Source organism: Nicotiana tabacum, chromosome 8 (assembly GCF_000715075.1).
Source record: "Nicotiana tabacum cultivar K326 chromosome 8, ASM71507v2, whole genome shotgun sequence".
Classification (NCBI taxonomy): Eukaryota; Viridiplantae; Streptophyta; class Magnoliopsida; order Solanales; family Solanaceae; genus Nicotiana; species Nicotiana tabacum.
In genome coordinates, this window is record NC_134087.1 from 24,118,208 (window position 1) to 24,145,198 (window position 26,991).

At 32.3% G+C, this 26,991-nt stretch overlaps 3 protein-coding genes and 1 long non-coding RNA gene across 7 annotated transcripts; 3 read left to right on the plus strand and 1 right to left on the minus strand.

Annotated features, from left to right (window-relative positions):
* Positions 1–961, plus strand: LOC107759245 (uncharacterized). Its single transcript, XM_016577132.2, has one exon. The coding sequence runs from the start codon at positions 124–126 to the stop codon at positions 838–840; it is 717 nt and encodes a 238-aa protein (XP_016432618.1). The 5' UTR covers positions 1–123; the 3' UTR covers positions 841–961.
* A 1,372-nt stretch (positions 962–2,333) lies between these two features.
* On the plus strand, positions 2,334–6,027 carry LOC107759244 (uncharacterized). Its single transcript, XR_001642134.2, has 5 exons — positions 2,334–2,611; positions 3,071–3,264; positions 3,867–3,987; positions 5,393–5,476; positions 5,558–6,027. It is a non-coding gene; the product is annotated as an uncharacterized LOC107759244 (long non-coding RNA).
* A 2,161-nt stretch (positions 6,028–8,188) lies between these two features.
* Positions 8,189–12,431, plus strand: LOC107759241 (uncharacterized). 4 transcript variants are annotated; one of them, XM_016577125.2, is made up of 10 exons: positions 8,189–8,346; positions 8,533–8,593; positions 8,708–8,917; positions 9,269–9,474; positions 9,669–9,840; positions 9,927–10,138; positions 10,529–10,654; positions 10,762–10,865; positions 11,820–11,885; positions 12,012–12,431. In XM_016577125.2, the coding sequence occupies exons 1-10, from the start codon at positions 8,298–8,300 to the stop codon at positions 12,180–12,182; spliced, it is 1,377 nt and encodes a 458-aa protein (XP_016432611.1). In that variant the 5' UTR covers positions 8,189–8,297; the 3' UTR covers positions 12,183–12,431. The 4 variants fall into 4 exon arrangements, with proteins under 4 accessions (XP_016432611.1, XP_016432612.1, XP_016432613.1 ...); XM_016577126.2 differs by having other exon boundaries at positions 9,293–9,474; XM_016577127.2 differs by having other exon boundaries at positions 11,820–11,914; positions 12,012–12,149.
* A 651-nt stretch (positions 12,432–13,082) lies between these two features.
* On the minus strand, positions 13,083–16,430 carry LOC107759240 (GTP cyclohydrolase 1). Its single transcript, XM_016577123.2, has 2 exons — positions 15,809–16,430; positions 13,083–14,706 (listed from the first exon to the last, which is right to left on the minus strand). The coding sequence occupies exons 1-2, from the start codon at positions 16,011–16,013 to the stop codon at positions 13,535–13,537; spliced, it is 1,377 nt and encodes a 458-aa protein (XP_016432609.1). The 5' UTR covers positions 16,014–16,430; the 3' UTR covers positions 13,083–13,534.
* Positions 16,431–26,991: the final 10,561 nt, after the last annotated feature.

Genomic DNA, 26,991 nt, shown 5'->3' on the forward strand with positions numbered 1-26,991 from the left:
GGAATTTGAAAAACCATAATCAGATGACAATTAACCATAATCAGTTGACACGTGGGAGAGAGTTTTTTAGTTTTAAAAACCCAAAAAATCACAGAAGTATTCTTATTCAAAGTTCCAACAAAAATGGTGGAGAAATTCTTACCTGTTGGGCGATTCAATAGTCTTCGCAGTAGTGACCCAGTTCTCCTCCTTTCTGGTCCACCTTCATCAGGAAAAACCTCTTTACTTTTCCAGTTCGCTATTAACTCAGCAACAGAGAGTAGGGAGGGTAATGTGGTCTTCATTTGCAACCGTCGTAAGCTGGAAACAAAACCCCCTTATCTGGCTCAGGGAATTGATCCATTCTCTGATAGTACTATTTTTGAACGTATTCAGATGAAGTATATAGAGGACGAAGAAGGAATTAAGAAATACTTTGCTGCATTTCATATGCATAATAATCCTGCTCCAGTTTCAGTTATTATTGATGATTTTGCTGATTTTTTTAATGAAGGAAAATGCCAAGAGAAATACAATAATAATCGAGGAAAAGATTTGGCTATGGTTCGAGTATTAGCACTATGTAAAAATGCAATGATGTATGCTAATCAAAAGGGGTCATTGCCATGTCAGCTTTTACTCTCTGATACTCATTATCATAGTGACTCCCCGAGATTGCTATACATTTACAAGAGATGGGTTTCCTCTATTTACACAATTAAAGCGGATGGTTTTGGATCATATCTTATTAGGAGTAGCAGCAACAATTTTGCTAGGGCTAAAACTGCAAAATACTCCATTGCTCTTCAGTATTTGGTAGTTGAAGATATTACTGAAAATGAAGAGCAGTTGGATGAATGAGTATTTAGGTTTATCATTATTATTGTGCAACGTTCCCCTTTTGTAATGACCCAGCTATGGTTCTTTCCTTGTATATCTACTACTTTAAGTTAATATAATGTTTGTTTTTTTCTGAACCTCTCCCCCCCCCCCCCCCCGACCACAAAAAGAAAATAAAATTAAAGGGTTTGCAGCTATGGGTACATTATATGAATTTTTCTTTATAGCTCTCATTTTTTTTTTTTTGTTGTTGTATGTATTCACATTTCTTGCATAATTTTGCCTATGTACAGAATGAAGCGTTGCAGTAGGTTGACAGTTAGGTAAAAAATAGTTCTACTCATATAATCTTCAATTTTATATTAGATGGTGATTTTGTTTTATTTTATATGAAGGTGTTTGATTGGGCATAAAGTTTAAGAAGAAAAGAAAGACTACTATCATATACCAAAAGGTACCTTTTGAACTTGAAATTGTGATTTTCTAACATGCCGTGACATTTTTATGGTTATAACAACATGTCAGTAAAATTAAAATTGGAAATTTGGAAGTTTAAAGCTAATAAATTTCCAGTGGTAAAGAAATGTTGCTCTTTTTGGAATAGACTAGAAAGAAGAGAGTGCCCTGTACAATGGAACAGAGGGAGTAGCCCAACGGAATTGATTTGGAACTAAGACTAGTTGATTGATTGATTGATTCTCGTGTCTTCCATAAATTTTATTTATTTAAAGAACTAGAATCTTTTTCTAAGCCGAGGGTCTATTGGAAATAGCCTCTCTACCTTCACTAGGTAGGGGTAAGGTCTGCGTACGCACTACCCTCCCCAGACCCCACTTGTGGGAATATACTGGGTTTGTTGTTGTTGTAAAGAACTAGACTCTTTGTACTGAAAAAAATGAAAAAGATTGAATTTTTGGTACTTGAGAAACGCCGTCTCTTGAACAAAACTTCCTTGAAAATCCACTAGGCTCGCCAACTTTTCTCAGGTATTTACTGTTCCTGCTTTTCCTATAAAGATGGACTCTCTACAGGCTCTCTCTCTCTGTGTACATTATGTAATACTAGTGGTTGGAAATTGGAATGTGTGCAGTGGTGGTGATCATTTTGGATCAGAAGTGGGGAATGAAGAAGTTGGAGTAGGTTCTATGGATTTGGAGGAATCCGTTCGAGCTTCTTCAAATTCTATGGATGAGGTTAATAAAAAACGTTTAAGGAATGTTTATCTGGAAGTTCTCAAGAGCTATGATAAACTGCAGTTTCACAAGGACCATTTGAAGGAAGCCAAAAATAAAATGTTGAGGTGCCGTAATTTGTAGTCCATTTGTTTTCTGTCTTAGTTCTCTTTCTCTGGAGGAATAAGTAACTAGATATACCAATTTAATAATGCTCCTCAAATTTGTTCAACATATTTATTTAAGGAATTTTTGTCTTGGGTTACTTGTAAATAATATGCATCTGTTGAGATACACATAATAAACAGGGTCAGGTACCCCCCCCCCCCCCCATATCATGGATTGAGGTTGCGGGTGGCATGAAATGAGCGATTATAATATACCAAAAAAGATGACACTCCTCTTGATTGGTCCTAGAGGATCTGGAAAAAGTAGTCTTGTTAACAAGATTTTGAGGGTGTTTGAGGATGATCCTTTTACACCAGAAAGGCATGTTCCAACCATCTGATACATCGAACTCACTCGACCACTTCGAATCAGATTTCGCAGAATCTCCATCAGGCTTCAAAGATCGAGTGTGATCCAGAGTCTTATAAGTGTTCTTGCTGGTGTGATCCAGAGTAAGTGTTCTTGCTGGTGTCCAATGCCAAGTCTGCTGAAACCCCTTTGCCTCCACACTCCATGTGCTTTTCCTTGCCTATTATTATTGTGCTTGCTGTCACCAATCCTGGACTCTATGGAAAAGCTCTCAATTACAGAGCTAGTAGGTAGGTTTTCAGGCGTAGAGTCTGCCCTTCCAGTTGTCTCATCTGGACCAGGAGAACTGCCTGACGACAACAGTGGCGGTTGACTACTAGCATGCTGTGCAAGCTCTTTGGCCACAAGTTCTTTCTGTTTGTATGACACACGTAGTTTGTCAGATGATTTAATTGAAAATAAGAAAATGGTGAAGCAATGGATGACAAAGGGTGTTTGTCATGGGGAGCAAGTAATGGGGTCTATATGATTATTTTTGAATTTCCTCAAACAAAACCTTAGTTGGGGGCTACCCGGATTTTCTGAAATGCTCCTTTTGGCAGGGATTCTGATGATGCACATCTGACATCTAAAGCTCACCGAAATAGTTGCCACTGAGACCAAGGTGGTTAATTTTGTCATATTTGTTGTCAGTGCGGTCCAATTCTGCACTTAATGGATAGTGACGATGAAACAGAGAGGCAACAAACTCAAGCTGTTGCTACAACTTTCAACAGCCCTCTCTTGTCACTCAAAGGTATTAATTCACTTTCTTTTAACTTTTTTATCACTTCAATCTGTCTTTTATCCTCTTAAGAGCAGTGTAGTTGTTGTATATTATATGCATTTTGTGAGTACTAAAAAATGTGTAGATAGAAACAATACGTGCTTTAATGATAGGAGGGACAGCATCTCAGTTGTAAAATCTAGATGTTTAAAAAGTCTCTATTTGAGGAGTTCCTTGATCAGAATATGGGGGAGTTCACCTTGGATCAAATAACACTGATAGTCATAAGAAAAAGAAAAGAAAAGAGGAAATCTTTAGCCCATTCAATAACAAGCGTCAGACTGATACTAAGTTTATCACTTATTTCAGTATCTAATCATCCCATGTTCTCTTCCTCATTGTTGGAGCATACTACGGTTCTTTTAATTTGCTCACTCTCGCCATCTCAGGTGACAAGCCTGTTGTTGTGCTCACACATGGTGATTTACTTTTCCTTTCTGATTGTACGCGCGTCCGCATGTATTTGGGACAGCTGCTCAGTATCCATCCGAAGACTATTACATGAATTTCTTTAAGTTGAAGTAAATCTCTCATCCCCCCCCCCCCCCTTTTTTTTCGTCATGTGTTTGCAGAAAGTGATGATTTAGGAACTAAGTGGACTATACTCAACATGCATCGTTATTGCCTTGAGCACACTGATAAAAACCTACCCTTCAAAAAGATCTACCTGCCAAAGGCCCATTTAGTAGCAAGGTGAGATTATTGTTAGAGGAACTTAATTTTACATGGTTGATTCTTGTTTAGGTGGTTTCATTTCTTTGTTAGGGGCTTTTTAAAATTTAAAGTTCCTTTGTCTGTAAAGACAGGTTAAAACTTGTACGGCGTACATGCCATCATCATCATGTTTGCACCATCAGTTGATGGACATTTCCTAGATCAAATATTCAGTCCACACTTCATCCTTCTAGCTACAGTCTCTTGGAACAATCAATTTAGTTAAATATTGTAGCAGTAGTGCATAATTTTACACAGCCTTTGATGTTGGTCATTTTTCACTTGTACGCTTTGCTTATTGGCAAGAGTTACCACGTTATGGCTACTGCTACAGAGATTCAGGGTGTCACATGTTTGGGTTGTGTCGAACTTAGGCGAGTTTCAAAGGGTTGAGTAGATAAAGGATCCTGTTGCATGTTTCCAAGTTTATTTGGGTCAGAAAGGGTTGAGGAGTGAGTCGTAGTCCAAGCCGTTCAACTAGAACTCACTTTTGTTTCTTTTCTTTCTGTAGCTATACAGTTGAGTTGCTAAAAATCATTCACTCGGCAGTAAGTAAACTACTATAGGCAAAAGAAATTGACTGTCCTTTTCTTTTTTCGAGTCCTCTAGTATTTTCCGACCCCAACTTGTTTTATTGAGAAATAGTTGTAATCATCTATTATTTTACAAAATTCTGTAATGATTAGCTATAGCCGAGTCTGTTGCTCCTATTTTGCCACTTAGATGACTGTCACCCGCCTAACCTGTTAAATTTGGATGGCTTACACGTTACGGCTCAATATTGACAGCCCTACTAATAGCCTGTTTGACCAAGCTTTTCCAATGCCAAAAGCACTTTTTTCCATAGTTGAACTGTTTGACCAAGCTTTTAGAAGAAAAAAAATGCTTTTGAGTAGAAGCAGAAGCAGTTTTGGAGAAGCAGAAAATAGTAGCTTCTCCCCAAAAGCACTTTTGAGAAAAATATATTTAGAAGCACTTTTTAAAAACTTGGCCAAATACTAATTACCGCTCAGAAGTGCTTTTCAAAATAATTACTAAACACAAACTACTTCTCTCCAAAATTACTTTTGAGAAAAAGCACATCTCAAAATAAGCTGATTTTTGAAGCTTGGCGAAACAGGCTATAAGATCCAGTTATTATATTGCATAATTCATTTTAGGTATAGCATTCAGCTGGCGTTATAACAGATATTGAAAAGGTACAATGCACGTATTCATAGTTTACAGATGAAATTTGATTCGTGCTTATTCTAAATTGTACCATACCCTGCATCTACATGTGCTCTTCAGTATAAATTACTGCTTATCGTGCATTTTCAAATCAGGTTACAATTCTCTCTTTTAGGGTGCCTTGAATAAGATGCTTTTACATCTACTGACACAGGCAACTCTATTAATATTTGTGGGAGTGGTGCTGATCTTGATGGATTTTCATTTTCATAGGCACGGTTGATTCTGTAACCCTGAGGTATGATCACACGTAAAACATAGATTATAATGCAACTATGGTTGATTTTGTGTTCGCATTTTATAGGCATTGTAATCACAGGTAAACATAGACTGGAATGCAACTGTTGTTGGTCCTGAGGTATTGCAACCACATGTAAACATAGGTGGTCATGCAAATGGTGTTGATTCTGTTTGCGATCTTCACAATGAGACGTCTCAATCAGATGTAAACATACAGTGGGTTGCAATTTGGCGTGCAATTCGACACTTACTGTGTGGCGATGTTCACTGATGAGCTCGGATGTAATGAGGTTGATGCATTTGTCTATAGCTGTTATGTTCCCCAAATGCAATGTTCTCTCTGTATAAACAGCAGCAGTAGAACTCTCTTCTTGCATGTATAGGACTTATCAGCAATGATTCTCTTACTAGGACAACTGACATTCATTTGTAAAGTTGATAACTATGAGGAGTGGCGGAGATAAGATTTTCACTAAGGGGTTGAAAATCTAAAAAGTAAATATGTGATGAAGCCAAGGGGTTTCAGCATTTACTAGTATATACTATATATAAATAAAAAATAATTTGGTGAATGTAATTTTTCGACGAAGGGGTTAATGCTCCTCTAGCTCTGCCCATGGTTACGAGTGTTAATTAACTGGTGCTTTTCCTAGTATTTATGTAATTTACTACTTTCTCCATTCACTTTTACTTGTTCATAATACCAAAAATATATTTTCACTATTACTTGTCTACTATACGAAATCAAGAGAAAGAGAATCTTTTTTTTCCGTTTTACCTTTATCATTAACTACTCATTTCCTAAATCATTTTCCAAGACTTTTAAAAATGCTATCATTAGGGTAAAATTAAAAAATATATATTTTATATATTATTTCTTAAGAGTCGCGAAAAGTGGACAATTAAAAGTGAACGGAGGGAGAATAAAATTATTCGCATGGAGCTAACTGGATTTTCATCTTATTAATAGCCCGTTTGGCCAAGCTACAAAAATCAGCTTTTTTTTTGAAGTGTTTTTTTTTCAAAAGTACTTTTGGTGAAAAACAGTTTGTGTTTGGCTAATTAGTTTGAAAAACACTTCTGAGCAGCAATTAGTGTTTGGTCAAGCTTCTCCAAAGCTGTTTCTGCTTCTCCTCAAAAACACTTTTTTTCCTTCCAAAAGTTTGGCCAAACACCTTAATTTTTGGCCAAAAGTGCTTTAGGCAAAAAAAGGTACTTTTGGCCAAAAAGAAGCTTGGCCAAACAGGCTATAAATCAAGTTGGTAAAAATAATTCTTAATTCAGTTAAACAACATCTGAAGAACAGTTCAAAGTTCCTATAAGTGTAATTTTTTCCAAGTGAAACGTAACCTTATTAATTAGAGAAGAGTTAATACCCTAAAATCCCCCTAAACTATCATGTTTTTGTCAGTTTCCTACTTAAACTATTTAGTGTCCCCAAAACCCCCCTGAACTATATTGCCCTTCATATTAAAAATCCCTTATTGCATTCTTAGAGGCGTGTGTAGTACACTCTCCTAATTATTTAAAAAACGTGCCTTGTAGCACTACACGTGGCTATTCAACATAGCCTAGAACCCGCCTAAACTTTCACCATTTTGTTAGTTACCTACTTAAACTATCTGGTATCTCCAAAACCCCCGTGAACTATATTCCCCTATATATTAAAACCCCATGTTGCGTCTGTCTAACTATATTAACTTATAGTTTTTAAAGAGTTTTTTATATAGTTTACTCATGATGTATTACTCTGGGATGATTGATTAATTTTATGAGTTTTGGCCAAAATAATATTTAATGCCCTATGTTAATTTTAGGTTTAATTGTGATTGTGCTTTATGCTAATCTCTAATTGAATAAGTCATTTATATTCACTTTGTAGGACGGAAAAATATAAATAAAGGCATATAGTGTTTCTTAAAAATCATCTTATATTACATAAAAAAGATTACACAAAATAAAATTTCACAAATAAAAAATCAATTGGCCAACAAATAAAATTACATTTTCTAATTCCAGATTACATAAAGAAGGTCCAAGATATTCAACTTTATTCTCTACAAGGTGTTGAGTTTAATAAGAATATTTAAATTGGTATTCTTTCAACAATATGTGTAAGAAATGAAAGAAGACTAAAACAAGAAAGAGAATAAAATATTTCAGAGGAAACAAGAGAGGGAGAAATTTTTCCAGAGGAAACCCATATGGCGAACTGAAGAAAAAAGGTTAAAAATGAAGAAGAAGGTGAAACATAAAGAAGAAATGTAAAAAAAATGGAAAAATGGTTAAAAAATGAGGGAAAAAGGTGGATATAATTGAAATATGGAGAATATTTATTAAAAACAAATAAATGTGAAAGAGGGTTAGGCTAATTAGCCATTATTTTCTGCTATATGAGTTATTTATATAATTTTTTTCAGCTGTCACGCGCTCCCAAGCGAGTGTTTGCACATGTTATGCTAGGTCAACGACGAGGGGGTTTTAATATGAAGAACAATATAGTTCAGGGGTTTTTTGGGGATACTGAATAGTTTAAGCAATAAACTGACAAAAATATTATAGTTTAGGAGAGTTTCATGGTATTAACTAGAGAAATCATAATAGAATGGGAGACTCGAAGAACCAATCAACTATTGCCAAATCAGATGACACGTGGCAGAAGAACATGATCAATGACCGAGCACATGCCGCCCCTTCAACTCTTGTTTGCTAAGTAATTGAACTTCCAATTTCATCATCATCACCTTATTACTCTTCTCTTCACCCTAGAGAGTAAACTTTCAAAAACCTAAATTCACAGAAGTTTTCACTTTTCAGCTATGGGTGGAGATACTACAACCCTTGATTCCCCTCTCATCTATTCCACTGGTACATTATGGGTCTCTCTCTTTTCTGTATGTATTCAGTATTCACATTTGTTGCATAAAATTTTCCTATTTTTGTTTGTAAAATGTTGGCCTTTTTAATTTCGGATAAATAACGAGGTATTGCAGTAGGTTGACTGTTATTCTTAGGTAAAAAAAAATAAAAAGATTGATTTTTTGGTACTTGCAGAAGCATCATCTCTTGATCAAGACTTCCCTGAAAATTCTCTAGGCTCGCCTACTTTTCTCAGGTAATTACTCTAACTGGTTCCTGATTTGTACGCAAAGATGGACCTCGCTACAGTTTCTATGTGTGTGTGTGTACATATTGTAATACTAGTGGTTGGAAATTTGAATGTGTTCAGTGGTGGTGATCATTTTGGCTTAAAAGTGGAGAATGGAAAAGTTGGCCTAGGCTTTATGGATTCTGAGGAATCCGTTCGAGCTTCTTCAAATTCCTTGGATGAAGTTAATCGAAAGCGGGTAAGGAATGTGTATATGGATGTTCTCAAGAGCTATGATGAACTGCACCTTCATAACGACCGTTGGAAGGAAGTCAAAAGTAAAATATTGAGGTACTGTGATTTATAGTCATTTGTTTGCTATTCTTGTTCTTTTACTCTCGGGAATAAGTAACTAGATATGATAATTTAACAATGCTCCTCGTATTTGTTCTACTTATTTATTTGTGGGGTGCTGTTTGTTTCATGGCCTTGTTTGATTTCTCCTCCTCTGTTTCCAGATATTTGGATTAAATATTGTATTTTGGGTTTTAATACTGGATAATCTGCTAAGCTTCAGAAAGTGGGAAATGGTTTTTCATTCCGGCATTTATTCAGTTTCTCAACTTTACATGGTAGAATCTATCATAGCATATCATATTGTTCTTTGTAGTGTTTTATTGTAACTACTATGCATCTGTTTAGATACATTGTAAATGACCACTGCAGCTACACTCCTGGATCATGGATTGAGGAGTTGGGTGGCATGAAAAAGGGCGATTATAATATACCAAAAAAGATGACACTCTTGTTGATTGGTCCAAAAGCATCTGGAAAAAGCAGTCTTGTTAACAAGATCTCGATGGTGCTTGAGGATGATCCCTTTACACCAGAAAGGGCCCCAGTATCGTGTATGTTCTCTCTCCTTTTCTCATGAAATAAGTGAAATTTGATAAAAGATAACCACAAAGAATACGCTTGTCATGTGTGCTCTATTTATCGTAGATACTAATGTGATTAGATAGTTTGTTTCTTTAAATACTAGTTGTCAGATAATTAATGCAGATATAACAGCATCGTTGTTCTTGAACCTATGGATTACCAGATTCTTCTGTTGGAGATGGGACATTTTTTCTCCAAGAGTACATGATACCAAGAGGTTCAAGTTCTTTTTGTTTGTATGACACACGTAGTTTGTCAGATGATTTGGCTGAAAATAAGAAAATGGTGAAGCAATGGATGACAAAGGGTGTTCGTCATGGGGAGCTAATAAAGAGGTTCATATCATTGTTTTTTCCTTAAATTTCCTTAAACAAAACCTTACTTGGTGTACCTGGACTTTCTGAAATGCTTCCTTTGGCAGGGATTCTGACGATGTACATCTGAAATCCAAAATGAAGTCTAAAGCTCGCCGAAATAGTTTCTGTGCCATTGAGGCCAAGGTGGTTAATTTTGTCATATTCGTTGTCAGTGCGGTCTCAATTCTGGAATTGATGGACAGTGATGATGAAATCAAGAGGCGAAAAACTCAAGCTGTTGCTACAACTTTCAACGACCCTCTCTTGTCATTTGAAGGTATTAATTTAATTTCTTTTAACTTTATTACACTTCAGTCTGTTTTTGAGCTTGGTAAGAGCTATGTATTTGATTAAAAGAAATTTAGGCATTCTGTGAGTACTAAAAAAATGTATAGATAGAAACAAAGTTGTTGTTGTTCTCCTAGATAACAATTAATGTTAATTGAAGCTTCCTTGATTTAGAATATGCGGTAGTTCATCTTGGATTTCCAAAATAACATTGAAAATAACAAGAAAAAAGAGAAGAAATCCCTCTTTCATTCAAAAACAAGCGTCAGGTTGATGCTAAGTTTATCACATATTTCAGTATTTAATCATCCAATTTTCTCTTTCTCATTGTTGGAGGCATATTATGATTCTTTTAATTTGCTCACTCTCGACGTCTCAGATGACAAGCCTGTTGTTGTGCTCACACATGGTGATTTACTCTCCCTTTCTGATCGTACGCGAATCCGCATGCATTTGGGACAGCTGCTTGGTATTCATCCCAAGAAACAAATTTTTGACATCCCAGGTGGCATCAAGATAAGTTAGCCTGCTGTTACATGAATTTGTTTAAGTTGAACTAAACTCTAATCTTTTTCCTCCTTTTTTTTCTCTTTTTGGGTCTTGTGTTTTCAGAAAGCGATGATGCAGGAACTAAGTTGACTATACTTAACATGCTTCGTTATTGCCTCGAGCACGCTGATAAAAATCTACCTTTCAAAGGCCCATTTAGCAGCAAGGTGAGATTATTGTTAGAGGAACTTAACTTACATGGTTGATTCTTGTGTTAGGTAGTTTCACTTCTTTGTTAGGGACTTTTCAAAATTCATCTGTCCGTAAAAACAGGTTTAAACTTGTATGGTGCGTATGCCATCATCTCCATGGTTGCACCATCAGTTGATGGACGTTTCCTAGATCAAATGGGCGTTCAGTCAACATTTAGACCTTCTAGCTGCAGTCTTTAAGCAGTAATGCATGTTTTTATGCAGTCTTTGACATTAGTCGTTTCCCCCCTTTTATGCTTTGTCTCTCCACTAGGGTAACCTATTACAATACAGAGGTCTAGGGTGTTGCATGTTCGGGTAGGATCAAATTTATGCGGGTTAAAATGGGTTTGAGTAAATAAAGGGTCATATTCCAACCATTCAAATTTCACTTTTCCGTTTGTTTTTTATTTTTCTGCTTGTAGCTATACAGTAAAGTTGCTAAAAGTTATTCACTGTGCAATAAAATAAAAATGCCATATGCAAGAGCAATTAGTTTTTCTTTTTTCATTTTTACCTTTTGACAAAATTCTGTAAAGTCTGATATTAATGTAGCCCAGGCTGTTGAAATATTGATTTGGGCTACTCCTATTTGTCACTTAGATGAATGTCACCCGCCTAACCTTTTGAATTTGGATGGCATACACTTTATGGCTCAATATTGACAGCCTACTAAGGTCCAGTTATTGCATTGCTATTTCTAGTTCACAGGGCTACATTTGCGTGCACTATTCATTTTAGGTATTTTATTCAGTTATTATGACATGGATGGTAAAACTTAAAAGTACAATGCCCGTATTCATAGCTTTATAGATGATAATTGATTTGTGCTTTTTGTAAATTGTACCATACTCTGCATCTACATGTGCTCTTCAGTTTAAATTACTACCTATCGTGCAATTTTAAAACATGTTGCATTTTCTCTTTTAGGGTGTCTTGGAGATGCTTGTATCATTTCTACTGGCATATGCGGTTCTAGCAATACTTGTGGGAATGGTAATCAATATGTTCAATTTCATGGCAAGGTTGCTTCTTTTTTCAATCTTCGCCATTGGGTATTGCACTGACATGTAAATCATAGATGGAAATGCAATTTTAATTGATTCTGTTCCCAATCTACAGGTAACACAATCGTATGTAAACATCGATTGGGATGTGACTACCGTTGATTCTGTACCCAACGTTGATTTCCATGCAAGTGGGGTTGATTCTGTTTGCGATCTTCACACCGAGCACCCCCAATCAGATATAAACATAGATTGGGGTACAATCCGACACTTATGGTCTGATTAAGTTTACTGGTGAGCTCGGATGTATACAAATGGATGCATTTATCTATAGCTGTGAAATTTCGAAAATGCAGTATTTATTATGTGTATAAACAGCATAAGCTGTCTTGCTCTCCTTGTATATAGGATCTTTCAGCTATAATTCTCTTACTTGGAGAATTGGCTATCTTTGGGAAATCTTTGTAAAGGTGATCATTACGAGTGTTAACTCTGCCGTTTTACTACTGTTGCATATGTGACCATTCAAAGTTAATTCTCTCAACAAGGGAAGTGACATTCGTTTTGGCATTATATATATATATATATGTGTGTGTGTGTGTGTGTGTGTGTGCTAATAATTCTAGGCAAAGTTTGTCAGCATTTTAGCATTCACATAGGAGGGGAGAGAGAGAGTATGCGGTGAAGAGTTTTTATTTTTGGGTTTCCCGGTGCTCGATACTTGCTTTGGGGCTCCAACTAATTCGAATTTGTGACGAGAAGTACTATGGTAGGAGCAAAGCACTCCTTGCCAAAGATAACTTCTTCATTTTCAAAGGTCAACTCTAAAACCTCAGGTTAAGATAAAAAAAGTTCTAGAAAAGATAGAAAAGTTTTCGGAAAAAATATGTTCAAGATAAGGTTTTCCCAAATACCTTTTGTACATTTTTTGGACCAAGAAGTCTTTTGTCAATCACAAAATGCTACTTCTACTTCTGTTCAGAACTTTTCTCCAGAATATGGTCGCGTGATAGGGCACCATCCTCTGGTTATTATTATTTTTAGAGAAGTTGCTAAAACATTCTGCAAGATGTGAAACCCATAAAGTTAAAAATGCACCATCTTCTCATCATATTAGGTTGCAATGGGAAGTTTGGGAAGTAGATACCACTGTATTAGACATTTTAAAGGAAGTATTAGCTCAGTAGACAAGGAAAAACTCTGATTCACATCATACTGAAATGCCTAATCAAAAACATCATACTGGATGAATTCAAACAGAACTTCAGTAAAATTAATGTTGCAGAAAAGATAGGAAAACATCATGTATAAGCTATACGGCGCAATGTGCCAAGTATGACACTTCAATCAAGGGCAACTGCATTGGAAAAAGAATCAAGGGCAACTTTGGAAGGTTGCTGGTATGGACCCTTGCTCATGCTACAAAATATAAGGATGGAAAAAATATGGATAAAAATTCATCACCTCATATATCACTATGGTATAGAAGTCAAAAACAGGACCTTGCATTCCGAGCAAAGGACCTATGTTTTCAAATTCAGTGTGAGTTTGCTTCTCAATTCCTCCAGTTTTACCCGAGCCATTGAAAGGACAAGTACCTACTTGCTGTAACCTGTATATTTCCTTTCAGTCAAGACGCTATTTTCCTGCAGAACAAGAATCTGGGAGGCTCTGCAAAAACTTTGCTCTTGCAGCAGGATCAGTGGAAAATCGACCCAAAACAGCAAATGTGGCCGTGTTGCTTCCAAACTTCTCAATTCCTCTAGATATCATACAGGTGTGATTTGCTTCCACGACTACTATTATGTCTTCACCTAAGAGCGATGAAACAGTCTCAGCTATCTGCCTTGTAAGTCTTTCCTGTACTTGGAGTTTAAAGCCATAAAAGTGTACTACTGATTGCAATAGCGCTCTTCCAACTGGATTCAGTCCATCCAAAGAGTAATAACCAATGTGCACAACACCTTGAAAAGGAAGTAGATGATGTTCGCACTGGGACCAAAACGATAAATTGAGCTCAGAGCAGATACCATCTTTGAAACTACCAACCTGACCAGGATGAATTCGAGTATCTATTCTACTTCGAACAAAGCCATTCAGTTTCATCTCCAAATTCGAATTACTAAAATTCATGAACCACTTCACGAACCGAGATGGTGTTCCTACAAGCTCTTCCCTTGACGGGTCTTCGCCCAGAGACTTGAGTATCGAAAGCACTGCATTTGTTATAGCTGAATTTGCTTGTCCCAACCTGCCACAAGATTGAGACGGGCACCATGATTGGTCGGAGAGCCTTGGGTGGGCACTTTCTATGCTGATACCTCTGAATTTCAGAAGACTTAAAAAATCAGTCCAAACATCAGCTTTTTCATCCTCAAAAACACCAGAACCTGAGGTGACTAATATCTTTACCCATCCTTGGGGAGTCGAGTCGAGAAAGGCTGTTTCGAAATTTGGGAAATGAATATGTGAACACTGTAGAACCACAGCAACACCTGTTGGCTTAATTCCATTCTGCAAACCAGCACAAATTTCATTGGCAAGGCGCTGTGGACTTTGGAGCCGTTTTGCAAAAATATCAGCCACCCGAGAGAGCTTGCTTAGTCCTACAACCCTTTGTCCCGAGGGAACATAACCTACATGACACTTGACCTGGAACGGGAGCAAGCAAGACTCACAGTATGAGAAGAGATCAAGATCTCGAACAATCACAAGCCCACCAACTCCTCCAGCCTGACCACTTCCACCTTCCAATCCAGCTTCAGGGAATAAAGCGCCATGAACAATATCGTTCACTTTTTGTTTGTAACCTTCATTCAACATAAAAGATGAAAGACTAGAGTCAAACAGTAGTTCAAAACATCATTCCACCAACCCAGGTAAAATTAAAAATATCAATAGGTTCATGCTATTATAAGATGTAAATTTCCTACGAGTACAGCATGTTGAGATCCACACTAAACTAGCATAAAATAGAAAGACACTAACGACTTGGAGCACTTTGTTAAAACGTTATCAAGTTCCTGGTGTAAAAAAAAAAATCAACAAAAAAAGTTCTTCAGCCTAAACAGAATTCCAGCTCTAACTAGCAATCAAGCATTTAAATGTAAAATGCAGAAAGGAACAAGGGATGAGAAAGACTGTTTCTTTTTAGTTTTAACAGACAAGATGAAATTCCGGCATAAAAGGAGTTGTTTAACTGAAATAGCTACTCCTAGGAAATGTTTGTCTGGACTCTGATTAAGCTAATTCCACCAACCTACCCCTTCTCTTTCCTTTTATACACACAGGAACAAAGTGTTCATGATTGCAGAATCTTCACTAAAGAAACAACAAACAAAAATCTGGATACCCCATCATTATTGGTTGCCAAACTTACTTAACTTTCAGCTATTGGGCATTTTCCGACAAGGGCAACACATAAACAAATAGTAATGAGACAAATACTATTTCAGTAGTACTTACTAATAGTAATTTATTATTATTTGTCTCCAAGTAAGACTTTGAAAATCTAAATCCAAGCTAACAAGCTAGATGCATATGCTGCACTTTCCCCAGATCTCATAGAAAGGAGAAAGGAAGCAGATCCATAAAGAGTCAAATCCAGGATTTGAACATAATGTGTTCGAGTTCGGAATTCTACCACAGCACATTTGATTTACTGGATTCGAAATCTATTAAGTGAATTTTTAACATATATACAACGTTCGAGCCAAAGCTACTGGTGCAGAACAAATAAAAATCAAATCTTGAGCAGGTAAAAAATTAAAAATCCAAAAAAGGTGTAAATTTACACATATACAAGGTTCGAGCCAAAGCTACTAGTTATACTCATTGACGCAGAACAAATAAAAATCAAATCTTGAGCATATTAAAAGATTAAAATTCCAAAAGGATGTAAAGAATTTTCACCTCTAGTTCCTTCACGAAGAGCCTTAGCAACACGGAAAGGAGTTTTTTTAATGCCTTCCCTATTAATATCTTCACCCAAACCTTGCAAAAGGACTTTTACAGCATCCTTAATAGCAACAGTTTCAGGCTGAACCTCAAAGCCAAGCTCAAGATTTACTTCATTCTCTATTTCTGAATGATAGTGCCCTTCATCTAATGCGCCCATTGAACACAGAGATAAATAAAAATATAACAGATCTTAATACACAATTAACCACCTGATGAACAAAATTGAATCTGTTACAAGGAAATAAAAAGAGAGAAAAATTATTTTAGCCAAAGATTCCAAATATGAGACACTCAAATGAGGAAAATTTGACCAAAAATTCAATAAAAGAGATACGGATGAATGGGAAGTGTAGGGCTCTTATTTTTGAGAATAAAAATAGAAGAGATGAATGAGGACGAGATGTATGTATTACTACAAAAACTTTTGCAGCAATTTTAAAAATATATAAAATTTTAAGGAAAACAAAAACGTAAGGTTATAGTTGATATTGGAATGTGTGGAAGGTTACAGTCATTATATCAAGATCTGGGTCGGTCAAGTGATTTGGTATATCCAAATATATTCGCCAACAGTAAAAGGGAAGAGAGGAATTCTCTTTTATTAAAAAGGGGAAGAAGCCATAACAATTTTCTTTTAAAAAAGGGAAGAAATAATAACAATATACTTTCTTTGTCCCACTGTATAGTTAGTATTTAAAGTGTCTGACAAAAAAATACCATGTTTATATGTTTTAAAATCTATTGAAGTGTTAATTATTATAATTCATACTATCTTTTATGCAGTTTTTATATATATAAATTTTATTTTTAAATTTTTTTAAATTCTATGTTTAAATTCAATCTAAAATTAAATTGATTGATCTTCCTGCTAGTGGGAAAGAGGGGAGTACTTGTTGACGATGAGACTTGAACTCATGAAAATTACATACTTTTAACTTAATTGCAACTAGGAGTGGAAACCTGACGGGTCGGGTCGGATATGGTCCGGATCAAAAACGGATAATGAAAAAACGGATAAATTATCCGATACGACTCATATTTAATACGGATAAAAAAACAGGTTAACCGACGGATAATATGGGTAATCATATTATCCATGACTTCTTGTATATGATCACTTTTGGGAGAATTCTTAGTCTTCGTAACTTGAGAAACCCCCAATTTGAGGTTTTACAAATGTAAAAGTTAGAACTATTGATTATACATTGGTTACCCATTGGTTATCTATTTTCAAAATGGATAATATAGTTTTTATCCATATTTAACCCGTCTTTAAAAAGTTCATTATCCAACCCATTTTTTAGTGTATAATATGAGTGGTTAACTGTTTTCTTTTAACTATTTTGTCACTCCTAGTTGCAACTAAAACTTTTAACATATCTCATTTATATAATAATTTCATATGAGTTCACAATAATCTTGTCAAAATAGTATGGCATAGTTATTTTACAGGTGGTTATTGAAAAATAACGAGCATATGCAAAGTAATTAAAAAGTTGCTACTATTTAAGTGGAGATAAAATTTGGACAAAAATATTTTAGCTGAAACACAAAAAGTTGCAGCATAATATGCTGGATTATGGAACTCTTGCATTTAAACTTTCAATATATTATGTTAGAACTCCGGTATATTATGAATTCTAACACATTATATTGGAATCTCATATGTTAGAAATTTGAACTCCAGCGTATTGTACTGGATTTTTAATGAAATTTTTATTCATATTTTATTTTTATATTGAAAAATAGCTAAATTTCGATTACATTTAAAATTATGACAAATTTTCAGTTAGCAATTATAAATCAAGTTATTTCTGATTTTTTTTCAAATAATCTTCTAGTACTCCTCAATGAATTACTCAGTGATTAACAAGTGGTATTACTCATTTGGACATCTCAAGTTCTAATATTAATCATAATATTTGATGGATAAGATTACTTACTGGTGTGAAATTATAGGTATCTCGTAAAATTAATCGCAAAAATTGGCCCGAACAGCATACTTATCAAACCAAAAAAATGTGATTACATCTACTCCAAGCTAGTGTGCAGGATCACTTTGGTAGGTTGTTCCAGTTAGCTAAACAAATAATTATCGAGATACGCACAAATATATTTTAAACACAGAAAATATATTATAAAAATTAACAAGCATGTGCTACTCCACTGATTGCTTCCATGTTTAGATCTTAATACTTGGATCTTTTACGAGCCCTAGTTGGTTGGTGGACACAAAAACAAGGATATATTCATGCGCCGTCAAACCGTAAATGGGCGGAGCTACAGTATTTTATCTGCGTGTTTAAACGAATAATAATTTTTGCTTAAATTTTATATTTGTATTAATAAATTCATAAAATATATATTAAATATTTTATTACGAACCTGATAACTACAACTAACTATAACTTAAAATACAAATTTTTATTACGAACTTAATAATTAAAACGAATTATACATTCAAATATAAGTTCAAAATTCATAAATTACACCAATAAAACTTGTAAATTCGTTTTTATTTTATTGTGCGGGTTGGTGGTGCATTTGTTACAGTTCAATTTGGTATTGGTAGGACCTCATTATGTTATCTATGAGAAAAAGTTGGTGGGGAATTGAGATGCCGCCACTAACTAACTCATCATTTTGCCTTTTGCTTAAACTTGGAAAATTGCTCACACACCTATTCAATTTCAACCTAGTGGGAACTTAGTGGTGTTTCGATTGGTTTTTAAGCTGGTCAAACTATCTTTTAATTAAGCTCTTTTAATTTATTTTTTAAATATTTAGTAAAATCAAAAAGTGTTTAAAATAAATTTAGAAAAACAAGCCAAAAGCAATAAATTAAACAATTCCAACTTATTAATTTTTGACTTAAAAGCAATTTCTTCTAAAAAAAACTTACTTTTTTAAAGTCAATCCAAACCGGCTCTAGTATGGCATCTCTCAAAGCATAAGTAGATAAATTAAACTCTTTCATGTAATATAATAAATAAGGCAAATTATATTACTAGAACCATAGATCAAATCCTTGTTATACATTTTTTAAGAATAAAAATAATCTTACACACTTAACTTTTTTTGAGTTTTCTTAATACGCAATTATGACTCAGTCACAAATATATGGGAATTCATCATGATTTAGCAAATTCTGCATCGGCTGCCACCTATCGCAACTTTCCTTTATCCGAGTTTGAAATTAGCAATTTGAGCAAACTTTCACATACAGAGTTAAACTCTTTTATACAATAATTTTATAATTTTTTACATTATCAGATCACCTAAAATACAATTATAGATTATCTTGCATAATAAGTGAAATTAGTATCCTAAAAAATATAAATTATATGTTACAGCTGATTTAGATAACTTGATAATATACGAATTCTTAATAAATCAATCAGAAAACATAAATTGTCAACCTTCAGTGGGGTTTGGTGGATTATGAACATAATAATACCAAACATGTATCTTGAACTCGTAAGTAATAAATAACATTAGTTTGGTGTTAGTTTCTAAATTTCTTCCATTTGGTTTCGTCAATGGAATTCAAATGGTCTAAAGATCTCTAATTTAACTTCTCTTTACTAGATAGTTTATTTAAAACATGATTAACTATTACAATAAGTTTTACCAATGAAATGTCAGCCAAAGTGGTTATAGTTTTATTTGTACTTTCTCTTTAATAATTATTACCGTCAATTGAATATGAAATTAAAGAGTAAAGACAAAGTATGTGCTGTCCATGTTGTTTAAAATTAATCTTGCTTATGTTGATAGTATATTCCAGGATTAAACTTTATTAAGAATTGTTTAAGTCAAAGAAAGACAACTTCAATTTGCTGTAAGTAGAACTAGAAAAAGGAGATTTGTCACCAACCCAACGCTTCACCAAACTCCAAAGAGTTTGGCAGAGATGGTATGATCCCAGCTGATTATGAAAGGGAAATGACTAAAATAACAAAATAGAAGGAAGAAAAAAACAAATCTACAAGAAATGACGCCAAAATAAATAAATAAATAAATAAATAAAATTGCTTGGCGTAAGATAATTAACTAAGCATTTAGGATTAACTAGTGTTAGTGTACGTGTGTTGCACGTGTACATCGCGTCAATCATTATTAAACATATACAAGATTAAAAAAATTGTTGAAAAATAGCAATTGAAGTTAAAATAAAATGCAATGTATGTTTAAATAATAAAAACTAATTTACATTGACAGAGGGCGTTGCGCGTGTCCCTCGTCTCAATAAGTATAAATTTTATTAAACAAATGCATAAATATAATATCAAAAATCGTATTTGAGTTATTATAAAATAAAAATTGAAAATTTTATAAGTTCATGAAAATGATTATTGTTGTTCTATTTAGCTAAGCTAAGGAAGAAACTCGGTCTGCAGATATTTTCAATCATCTCAATCAGTTAGTTCGACTTAAAATTTATTCCAATTTTATAATTTGAACTTCAATTTTACAAATTAAAATGCTTCCTTTTAATTTCAACTAGAATGCTTCTTCTTCTTCTTTTTTTTTTTGCTACACAAATGTTTTAAGTTTAATTGCAAAAAAAAAAAAAAAGAGATCTACTAATTGATACAAGATATCTGTTTTTTGCTGTCAAACAAAATAAAAGTTACTCTATTCCTGATCCATGACAAATACTATAGGAATTGTTTCCAACAAATTAGAAAGAACAAATCCCTATTGCAAAAGTAGAAATTGCTAAATTTTGATTAATTTAAGCTTTTTATTTTTATTTTTGAGAGATCTTTCATTCTAAGGACATAAGTATGCATTCAAATATTGTCTTTTTATACAAGGGATAATCTATGATTGAAAACATATTTAGAATTTAATAACATCCTAGCATATGAATGAAAATATATGATTCATGCATGTGAATATGCATATAGCTTATTAATGCAATCCTCCATTTCAACAAAAAAAAAAAAAAAAACTGCCTGTGAACATCATATTTAGAATTTATTTTTATCAATTATCATGAATATAGTATTTTATTTTTGCGTGTCTACAGTGTTGACATTTAATTTTAATTGAAACTTTTTAAAAGCAAATTCGATTTAATTTTAAAAATATATTTAATTGTCTATATTACGAAAATAACATTTTTGTCTATATTTTGTTCTCATTTAAATTGAACCATTTTAATAGTAACTCCAATTTGATTAAAAATAACATCTTTAATTGTCTATTTTGTGAAAAAACATTTTTGAGCAAAATTTTACATAGACACTTTGCTTGCTTATTTTTCTGTGATATTTTCTCTTTTTGTGTTAATTTTCTACTTACATAAAACATATTTATAAATGGCGCCTTCTAATTTTAACCTTGCATTATTTTATTATATTCACGTATAAAATGGAAAGAGCTTTAATATTACTTAGATTTTTGTAAGTATTTTTTATTCATAAAATTATATCTTTAAAAATAGTATTAATTTGGACAAAAGGTTGGTGCAATTATTATTAATAGATTTCAACCGTAACATTACGCGGCATCATCGTAGAGATGTAATTAATCGCAAAAGGAAATCGTTATTCAATTTCAAGTTTAAACCGATATTTTGTACCTAAATTAACGTTAAGGCTGGTGTTTACATATTAAAAGGAAAAGTATTATAGTTAATATTACATATTATCCTAAATATTAGGAGTTTGTACATAGTTCAAATAAGGAAAATATTTAATAACCTAAATTCTAATAGATTTCAAACTAGTCCTAAATGGTCGTAGTAAATTAATTAAATTATAAGTTTACAATTTCATCCAATCTAAAAGCTATTTTAAAGGGTAAAAAAGGCAAACAATATTTTGTTAAAGACCTTTGTGCTTTTAATATAATACTAGTATCTATGAACGTGTGTTGCACGTTAATAATGATACATGATAATTAAATATTTATTTATATAAAGAAACAATAAAATTTAATTAGTGAGAGAAATTTTATGTATAATAATACAACAAACATCTAATTGCCGAAAAATATTATTACATTAGCATAATACATAAATTTAAAATTAAAAGACATCATCAAAACTTACACAAATTATTAATTTTGTCTTGTTAGTTAAATAATTATGTATTTTAGTTTAAAAGTATTTAATGTGATGATATCTTAACAAACACTTCTTTGTGGACAATATTTTTTTGTGTATGTTTTCTCCTAATGCTTTGGTTGTTATGCCTTAACCAGAACTCTTGTTGCCGATCTTAATATCCCTCTTGAAAGTGCAATATACAGTTGTTCGTGCAAGAAAATATATTGCGATAAATATAGTCTAATATTTAGGATGTTTGTCCTTGTGCTTTATTTATTATATTTGTAAAATATAAAATACTAAAAATTATTTTCACACAAATTTAAAAAGATATTCCTTAGTTTCTTGAATTCAGGGATAAGAATATACTTAGAAGCACATTGACCAGTATCATAATTTTTGCATGTATGGTGTTATTGTCAAAACTTCTATATACTATTTGTGTGCTATTACATAAGTTATTCGGCGTATCTAAGTTTTTTAGTAACAAGACGGGTATATTTTTCTTCAAAATCAATCTTTATACAATGGAATATCACTTTTAACCTAGTCTATTATATATTTGGTGACACTAACATACGTAAGAAATAATATATTTGACAACAAACATGTATGGTAGAAGGCCATTTGGTATTAAAGTATTTAAGCGTTCTTTTCGGTAATAATTATTGGTACCCGTTTTCTTCTGAGTCAAAAACAAAAAAATATTTTGTTTTGACTATAAAATTTTGCAATAAACATTTTATTAGTTGATCAACATATTCATTTCTGCTAGCTAAGATATTTTTTTTAATTCTATCATGCCATTTGCACAAATTACGTTTTAATCTAATGATAGAAATATTTTCCTTATTAAATGCACTATTATTACCATTGGGATTAATAATAAAGTGTTCAAGAAGAAACAAATCATCTTTTATTGGATGTTCTTCTTCGTTTTCGACGCGAAGCAAGAAAACATTGTATACTGGATCTACTCTTACTTTATATTTCTTGTTAATTGAATCTTTTTTCATTTGAGGCCGGGAGTATAACTTTGGCAAGCTAGCTTTTATAGTCTATGCTTTTGTCGATTTTGGAACTACTGGTAGTACGTGACATAAATTACCTCCCAAACCATTAATTTTCCACCAAACAGTTCATTAATATTCAATATATCTCTAGAACTCCGGGCAATTATTTCGATTGTTTGACACTTAGCCATAAGTGCTTCATATTATATTATCAATTTGCTTTCCTTATAAATTTTGCACGATTGCTCTGCTTTGATATATTTGTGATGGTTCTTTTTAAAGATGTATATCAAATCTAAAGTGGGTGGCCTCACAATAAAATCATTATTGGTACACCACTTGCTCTTATTGCTAATAGTGTCATTCCTCTTGATATGATATTTGTAAGCAATGCATGACATAAAAATATTATTTTGATTCCGCCGAAGGCATCTACAAAGAATAATCTCGTTATAGCATAATCGACTCTTTATAATATAATGTTGAAAGCTTGTTCTTATGTTAGGATTTAGCTTTGATTGTGCTTCCTCAAACACTTGTAAGCATTTTGATTCTTAATAATATACTAACCTTTTTACTTTGTGTTCAAACGCTCTTTTTATGGAATAAATTTATGTACCCTAAGATTTTTTTTTTAAACTTGAATAAAATTTTTACTCATATGATGAATTTAAAAAATAATTGAATAGGATTCTCTAGCTAAATAATTAATTAAAAGATTTAATTATTTAATTTTAACATAAAAAATAATTTTTTCTATGTTGATTCAACTCTTAATATTAGTTCATCTCTTTAAATATTTAATCTTAATTATAATTTTATCCACTATAAATTTTACTTTCAAAGATTAAAAGATTGATATGACATTTCACTTTTAGATCTTTATGTCTGTAGAATCATTAGTGATATTGGCTCTTTTTTTCTCTTTCTCACACATTTATATTCTTAAATATTTTCTTAGTTGTTGTTTAATAATTGTTTTAATATTACACGAAAAATTGACTAAAAAATTATTTGAGTAGAAAAATAGTTTAAATATAATATAAAAATATATTTTCATGGAGGTATTTTTTTTCCAATTTCAACTCTTTATGAAGTCCATTTAATACTACTTTTATTTTTTCTTGGTATTATACTTTATAAAGTGGTAATGTATCGCCAATACGCAATATTTTTATGAAATTAATTTTATTAAACCTTACTACATATTTTTTATAAGAATTTAATAGACAAAATTTTATTAATTTTAAAATTTTAACTATTAAAAATTAGCATAGAAGGTATTGTAATCCAAAAAAAAAAAGTTACTGCAGTTATGTCCTTTTCCTATGAATTCTTCCGTTTAATATTTTAGGGCTATTTTGGTATATTAAATTTGTATTTGTGCTGTTATAATAATATATGCTCTCTTTTTTCTAATGAATATGGACAATAACATACATTCTCAAATTAAATTAGTAACATGACATTATAATATGTTTTCAAATTAAATTAGTAATAGGAATTTTTAAGAAGTATATCCTGAAAGTAATAGAATTACATGACTAATGTTTTTTTTTCTCAAATGTACCGGAGTACTTAATTCACATATTGGGTGAAAATTCTTCTGCAATCTGTTATGTAGCTTAATAGTATGTGTCATCTCACTGTGATAGTTTTTTAATTGACATTATGAATCATATATGGGATGATATTTACTCGGGCAAAGTTGAGGAGGACAGTTACAGTCGGAAAGTAATTATACTAATAGGATTCCTAACGTGTAGTATTATGTCCTAAAACTAATAGGATTATAAGGCTAATATGTAGAATTCCGGTTATATCCTTTTATTATGAGTTATTATACTTAATATTATAAGGTTATTTTTATAAATCGACATTGTATTTATACTTTTATAATAATATAGATAAATATAAATATAGATATAGATAGATATAGAGTACTTTTATAAACTTTTGTCATTGCATATTTTAAAGTCCATAACAAAGTTGCATTTCGAACTTTTAAAGGTGAACTCCACGACTGTATCTTGGACAAAATTCAAGAGATTGTCATAGAGTTTTACTTATTTTTTTTAGTTTGAAATTCGTAACACTATCATGAATTTCAAAAATCAGTATGTTATTCTGGATTTTTCACCGTTATAAATTCATGACACGGTCATGCTGTTATATCATGTACTTTAGCGTTAGGATTCGTCGAAGAAATAACATATGAGTTGGAAGGGATTAAGGTTATACATGAAGATATGGATGTAAGACCCTGTAAATTTGAAGAATTTCGGAACTAATATATATTGGCTTGATATGTATTTTCTTTGAAGTAAACCATTTTCGGTAAAAGTTAATAAATATAATTTTATATGGTTGTGATAAGTTTTAAATTAAATACATGACATGCGGGAATTTATAAATGAGGCTTTATTTATTATAAGAGTATATAGTATTTTATCCTAAGAAAAGTTATCCTTTTTCCGTTTTGAGAATTTATAGTACAAAAAGAATTTCTTTATTATAAAGATATAAATTATTTTCTCACAAGAAAAAAAGGTTATCTTTTTATCATTTTAAAAATTAAGCATACGAAAAATTTATACTATTTATATAAGACTAGGAAATTAGAATATTGAGAAAATATATGTATTGTTACATGGATGTTTCAATAAAATAATAGTGTATGAATTTATTTTACATGGTACCACATGACTGTAATAATATGGTGTATAAAGTATATTAAAAATAAGTAGAATTTTAAGTAATTTGAGATAATTCTTAATTATGTGGGTAATTGGTTAATTTCTCCAAACTTCTCTTCCTTAGAGAAGCGTTTTACCTTTAATTCTTTTGATTAGCATTTCCATACTTTTGTCACTCAAATCATTGTCTGAATCCTAAGAAATATCACCAATCCCATTAAGCTTGTACGGATCAGACTTGGAAGAAAGTTGAGAATAAAACTTTCTTTCGTCTTTGTCATCATATAGTCTTATGATCCCCGTTTTATAGGAACTGCCATGAGCAACGGACAACTTTCCATTACCATTAACCTTATCACTCTCAATTAAACTTTTTTTCCTCTTGAAAAATAAAGTAGAGAATTCCTCTATAACCTCTTCTTTTATCTGCTTAGGAAATGTTAAATTCCTACCTACACCATCACTGTTTGAAACATGATTGCCTTCTCATCATCATTGTCGCTAATGAGAACAACAATTAAAGACCCATTCTGCCAGGTATTGTATCCAAGTTATTCTTGGTGGAAGTTCCATTACATGTCTAATAAAGTCATCAACCCCTTTTACAAAATCTTCCCGCAATCCCCGCCGATTGGAAAAATTCCTATTGTACATCTAAGTACGATGTTCCATCTATACAAATAAAACAAGAACAAATTAATTTAGTTAATTCATATCCTAATCTTTTTTTAGTTAATTAATTCCATATCCTAAAGGTTCAACTCATATCCTAAAAGTTCAATTCATATCCTAAAATTTTAATTTATAAACTAAAATTCCAAGACATAAACTAAAAGTTCAATTCATATTCTAAAAGTTCAATTCACATCCTAAAGGCTCAATTCATATCCTAAAAGTTCAATTCATACACAAAAATTTCAATTCATATCCTAAAATTTCAATTCATAAATTAAAAGTTCAATTCATATCCTAAAATTTCAATTTATAAACTAAAATTCCAATACATAAACTAAAAGTCCAATTCATATCCTAAAAGTCCAATTCATATCCTAAAATTTTAATTCATATCCACAAAAGTTCAATTCATATCCTAAAATTTCAATTTATAAACTAAAATCTATAAACTAAAATTCCAATACATAAACTAAAAGTCCAATTCATATCCTAAAAGTCCAATTCATATCCTAAAATTTTAATTCATATCCACAAAAGTTCAATTCATATCCTAAAATTTCAATTATAAACTAAAATTCCAATACATAAGCTAAAAGTCCAATTCATATCCTAAAAGTTCAATTCATATCCTGAAAGCTCAATTCATATCCTAAAGGTTCAATTCATATCCTAAAATTTCAATTCATAAATTAA